The 6,090-nt window shown below is 46.3% G+C and overlaps 1 protein-coding gene across 1 annotated transcript in view; it reads left to right on the forward strand.

Annotated features, from left to right (window-relative positions):
* The first annotated feature begins 3,978 nt into the window (after nt 1–3,978).
* Nucleotides 3,979–6,090, forward strand: part of OTOS (otospiralin) — a 2,762-nt gene continuing 650 nt past the window's right edge. Inside the window, exons 1-2 of the mRNA XM_010183244.1 lie at nt 3,979–4,030; nt 4,361–4,387. Coding sequence (XP_010181546.1) covers nt 3,979–4,030; nt 4,361–4,387 — 79 coding nt within the window. The remainder of the gene's footprint in view (nt 4,031–4,360; nt 4,388–6,090) is intronic.

Genomic DNA, 6,090 nt, shown 5'->3' on the forward strand with positions numbered 1-6,090 from the left:
TAAGCACAGCACCATCGGCCTCTTCTATAATTTAGCAACGCTTTTAGGGGTCAGTGGCCTTATCTGAAAAATTTCTTGCAAACTCTAGAATAAGGTACCTGAAGAACTTGCTGTCAGCAAACAAAAGTGTTTTGAACCGATGAGTGTCTCTGAAAAAAGAGAGAAACAGTGGATTTCTTTTCAGTATTAGCAGAAATTAAAACGTTGGACTCTTTCAGCAGCTGCCCTGTCAAATGCTCTAGTATCTACTCAAACGGGGGTGCTGCTGAGCCAAATTTGCAGTTCTGGGCACCATGGCATCTCCTATTACTGCTCAGCAGTGAAGAAGCCTGGAGGGCAGCAACGATGAATGGAGGGATCTGCAAACTGACTCATGCCAGCACATCAACTGCTGTTACTTCAACTGTCTTCTGCGTGGAGTCTGAAGAAAGGAAAGAGGCCCTCGAGCAAAAAGAAAGGAGGTGGAATGAATGTGCTTGCAGTGTATCACGGTGGTGCGAGTCAGTGCACAGTGTGTGTTGTGGGTGGCCCCAGGAGATGCGGTCCTGTTTGGCACACTGAGCCCACCACGCAGTCCTTCAAGCTACTGGAGCAGTGCTGTCCTGGATTACGATGCCAGATCCAGCTCATCAGTTCTTCTCTAGTCCGAGGCTATACTTTAAAAGACAGATCCAGTGGGGAGAAGCAGTCAGGCACAGCAATAGAAGCTGTAGTAGAAGAGGGATTACAATCAACATTTAAAACCACTGTGTCTCTTGGCTGCATCCCCTGCCTCAACAGTTTTAAATGCTAATTCCCATCCTCTTTTTATCATTTCCTAAGTCTCCTTTATGGAAACCCTGAGAATTTACTTCCATCTCCAGTCTCTGCTTTAGCAAATGGAAGACTTTGATAGGAGTTAAACTGAGAGGCTGTAATTGCTGGAAGACTGTAACAGAGTCAGACCTGGGATCCTCCCAGCTCTGCAAGTGCTAACACCAAGCTTCAGACAGCAGAATGAGCACCAGTAAGGGAGGGAGGTGTAAAGGTGTATGTCAGCCTGAGCCTCACCAGTTACATGAATCCTCCTAAGATCGCCCAGCATTGCAGCAGACCACACAGTGACCTGAGTGACCCTGAACCTGAATCTCTGTGACTTGGTCATCCTCCTACAGCACCGTTAATTCCTTGAGGGTAGAGCTGCTGGATGTGGCTGTGTCAGGAACATCAAGGTTTTCTTTTGTCATAATCCAAAACATGATATCTCACTCCCACTTGGGACTACACCTCCCTTATCGACCACCAAAACAAAAGGTACTGATGGATGTGCACAGAAGTAGCTTTATACCAATTATTTATTTACAATTAATGACCGTTCTGTGTGTGTATTAGCATGTCAGGGCTTCTCCTAGTTGATCTGAATGGGATGTACAGATTAGGCAGTGAAAGGGATAGTGCTGTGTGGCTTTGCAGGCAGCGGTGGAGCCAAGGGCATGGCTGCACCAAGCAAGGACCTTCTTTCTCCCACCTGCAGCTGCTGTCACCAAGGCGAGGGGGGCAGAGGTGCTGGCAGCGTGGGGCTGATGTAGGGACCCATCCTGCAGGCCTAGGAGACATTAAACAGGAAGATGAAAGCCTTTCAAAGATGGAATAGGTTCTGCTTTCATAATATTTTTCTTTTCAGCCTCCACAAGAGTTGGCACAGCTTGGTGTGCTACAAAGCACTCTTATTTTCCCTTGCTCAGAACATCTTTAATTAATTCATGGCAGGACTAACTCTGCGTGTAGATAGGAATAAACTCCAGCAAAGCTGGGGCCTCCTGCAAGGCCACTCGTCTCAGCCTCTCTGCTCCAGGACTTTGCATGAGTACACAGACTTTCTCTGTGTTATAGTCCTGCAGACGAGTGGATGAGGTAGAGCAACGGCACCAATGTCAGGACCCACAGGCGCAGTTGGGAAATGGAGGTGTCTAGATTCGAGGTAGACAAATTATTTTGTAGACCATAAAGGCAACTGAAAACTCCCAGCCAAGAGGAAGCAGATCAGATCAGCAACTATATGATTAGATCGTGGCAGCATGAAGATGAGCAGCAAAGTCTGCGCTGCCATTTCAGTAGCTCCTTCTCAGAGCAGAGCCGTCTGGAAACAGCTGCCAGGTTTGGCAACACAACCTGAACGGCCAGATCTCCTAGGAGGATGTGAACCCCAACGTGTCCCCATCAGCCACAGAGCTGTGGTGAGTAGGTCGCAGAGGCTCTCCTGCCCCTCTGCTCTGCCCTGCTCACACCACAGCTGCAATCTTGTGTCCAGTGCTGGGCCCTCAGCTCAAGAAGGACAGGAACTGCTTGAAAGAGTCCAGCAGGGCCACAGAGATGCTGGAGGGAGTGGAGCATCTCCTGCTGAGGAGCGGCTGAGGGAGCTGGGGCTCTTGAGCTTGGAGCAGAGGAGACTGAGGGGGGCCCTCATTCCTGGGGATCCATTGGGAAAGGGCAGTGTCAGGAGGAAGGAGCCAGGCTCTGCTCTGGGATGGTCAATGCCAGCACAAGGGGCAATGGTCCCAAGCTGGAGCACAGGAGGTTCAAGCTGAAGATGAGGCCAAACTTTGTGAGGGTGAGGGTGGCAGAGCATGGCCCAGGCTGCCCAGAGAGGTTGTGGAGTCTCCTTGTGTGGAGACACCCAAAGCCCTGGCCGTGTTCCTGTGTGACTGCTCTGGTGATCCTGCTGTGGCAGGGGTTGGGCTGGGGGAGCTTTCCAGGTCCCTTCAACTCCTGACATCCTGTGATGCTGTGACTCTTCCTGCCACCTCTCAGTCCCTGACCACCCCTGCTGCCATCAGGAGTTCTGTGCTGAAAGAAGATCAATGGAGATGTCCGAATATTCTCCAGGCTGCTTCTCCCCTCGGAGCTTTTTGAAGGGCTGGATCTGTTCAGCCCCTGCACAGGGTGCAGCCCAAAGCCCCTGCCTGGCATCAGGAGAGGACTCTTTCCAGGAAACCGGCACCATGTGAAAATGCATTTGATGGACCTTATCGACCTTCTTTGAAGCTGCACCACCCACCCCATTACCATGGCTGGGGTCTGGGGACGTACTTCTTCACTTAATGTAAGCCAATTGATTTCAGTGGGCACTCAGTGCCTGTGTAGGCTTTAAGGTCTAGATTTGAAGGATTCCGAGTAAGCACATAAATCAGTGTTTGTGTTTTTGTGACTCAGCTGGAGAGGGAACTCAATATCCTCCTAGCAATTTGCTGAAATAATATTTCTAAAGATTTGTATTTTCTGAGGGGAAGAAAGAAAGAAAATCAGGAGGGCAGCAAAGGTCATGATCACTGAGTTTGCCTCTGGATTTTGTCCCTCTTTAAAATACAAAAGTGTTATTGCCAAAGTTGAACAGGATTTTCTCTGAGAAAAAGGGAGAAAATGTCCACTGTCTTCTCCACGGACAGTGCTGAAATACAATGCCAATGTGAGCAGTTAAAATGTTGGTACCTGAAGGCAACAAAATCAGATTGGTGTAGAGACTCGGTGACGTTACTGTTTGTCCCACCCTTCCTTAAACAGCGCTGCTATTTCACGGCAGTAGAAATCTTCTTGAAATTTTGGAGCTGCAGACCTTTACGACTGCGAGAAGAAGAAAAGGGGAGAGAGAAAGGTAATTTCTGAAGTGAAATTGAATTAACCACAAGATAAACTGTTTCCAAAGACGCTTAATTTCATGTCAGTTCAGAGAAGCCTTTTGGATTTATGCTACCTGGAAATAAAGTACTGGTACACACTTCAGGACTGTGGTTATTTTAATGCTCTAAGTTGCAGTTCAGAAGCAGTAAGGAAATGTAATTGGATCTTGTTATGCCTCAATTAAAAATCAGAATCAGTTTTGGAACCTATTCACCTCATACAAGAAGAAATAAGAGACTTTGCATAAGTATTAATCTCTTGTAATAATCCCTAGGTGTAAAGATTATTTTTCAGGAACACGAGCAGTATCTTGCAGAAAAAATGGCATTTATGGGCTTACTTTTCTCCTGTATGCTGATGAACATCCCGGCAGGTAAGATTACCGCTGAATTTATTCTCATTTATTCTTTCAAGCAGCCAGAAATATTTCGTTACTGAGACAGTATCTGCTATCTATTATCAGGTACTGCTCGTGCGTTAATCGCGACTGCTCTGGCTGTTAGTTGAGAGTGTTTGTTCTGGAGCACCGGGTGGCTGCAAATGGGCAATTCCTTATTCAGCTGCTCAAGAAACACAAAATGTTTGGCTATAGAGCGGGTCCTTGATGTGCATTAAAGAACTCGTCGGTTCTGGCTACGCAGCAAACCTTGCATTAACAGAACGTGCAGGAACTGCTCCTGATGATGTTCCTCTTTGTTTACAGATGCCCGATCAATCCAGGATGGAGGTGGTAATTCCTAATGGCCTTTATTTGCTTTGTATCACTAACAATTAGAGGAGTGATTTGTAACTCCCAGACCTGATGCCCACAGTGATTTTGGCAGGAACGCTTACTAACCTCAGCGGGCTGTGGAGCTGTTTTCGTCCAGTTCTGGTGGAGATAGAGTGCGTTTTAAGAAATGCTTTGATAATTTATTGAAAGCTGACGTGTTAATGTTTAATAATGGAGCTAATACACTTGCAGACTTAAAATGAAAAGGGCGAAGTCACTAATTCTGGTGTACAAAATAATAACTGGAGAGCACCAGATGTATTAGACATCTGAGAATGTTGTCTGTCCTGAACAGTAATACTGTCTGCATGCCTAGTTATCGGCAAAAAATACTGACTTTCACGACAAAAAGCTTAAAATTTACAAATTGCCACAAATCCAATTAAAGGAATGTTGGCATAAATCCCTTAGCGCAGCTACCCTGTGGTTGGTGTCACTTGGCACGATTAGCCCATTGGATTAGTGTTTGCCTTTGACTGAAAACAACCTTCAACATCCTAATGATGTTGACACTGGCTCACTGCTGATTGTAGCAGTTAACCTCTTTTTGGTGTTTTCAGACAGAATTCTTTCTGAAAATTAAGTTGCATAGAAGGATCCACGGTAACGAGGCGCTGCTATTGCTGGTGTACACAATCAGAATCCCAGAATGTCAGGAGTTGAAGGGACCTGGAAAGCTCCCCCAGTGCAACCCCTGCCACAGCAGGATCACCAGAGCAGTCACACAGGAACACGGCCAGGGCTTTGGGTGTCTCCAGACACCCAGACACCAGGCTCCTCTCTGGGCAGCCTGGGCCATGCTCTGCCACCCGCACAGTAAAGAAGCTTTTCCTCATGTTTGCATGACAGAATCACAGAATTAGGAGTTAGAAGGGACCTCGAAAGATCATCTCGGTCAGTCTAACCAGCAGGATAGCCAGCAGCATCCCAAGTGCACTGATACAAATACACAGAGAGAGTATTATAACAGATATAGGAAGTAGAAATATATGTGGAATAAGGGCTAGTGTGATTACTCTTAATTCAAAACGTTTTTTCCCCTATATAATATATTCCCTTATGGCTCTAAAATCTTTTGAGTGCATCGCCTGTGTATTTGCCCACCAAGTTTGAGGGCACTGTTGTATTTCTGCACAGCAAATACTTCTGTGGAAACCTCTGAAGCGTGTGTCAATCTAAAAATCCACCCTCGTTCAGGCAGCATCCTGCTGCTCTCATTACCAACAATTACGGTTTTCTTTCACACGGGGCCAAGCAGCAGACTGCAAAGTGAATCTAAGGTCAGCTGGTAGAAACAGTGAATTCTCCTCTGCAGACAGCATTTGGCTGGTTCATTTGATTTGTTATATGCCATCTGTGCCTGCGCGCTGCAAACTGTACTCCGTAAAATTAAAGTTTGACAATAGGATTGTTGGAGGCTCTTAATTCCCACTAAAGACCCTGGTCTCACGCTGAGCTTGCTGAGTGGAATGGCTCCCATTTATTTAAATAGGCTTTAAATAAAATCAAAATACTCAGTTTAGCTTCACTGCACAGAAAGACATTTGTAACTATGCGGCCTTAGCAAGTGTTTACATTTTATATATGCTTCTGTTTGCCCAGATTTGAGCCCAAGGGTGGTCAGGTCCTGCATTTTCAGACCTGATTTTGTTTTCCTGCTG

This window comes from Mesitornis unicolor, unplaced genomic scaffold, assembly GCF_000695765.1.
Source record: "Mesitornis unicolor isolate BGI_N332 unplaced genomic scaffold, ASM69576v1 scaffold12394, whole genome shotgun sequence".
Classification (NCBI taxonomy): Eukaryota; Metazoa; Chordata; class Aves; order Mesitornithiformes; family Mesitornithidae; genus Mesitornis; species Mesitornis unicolor.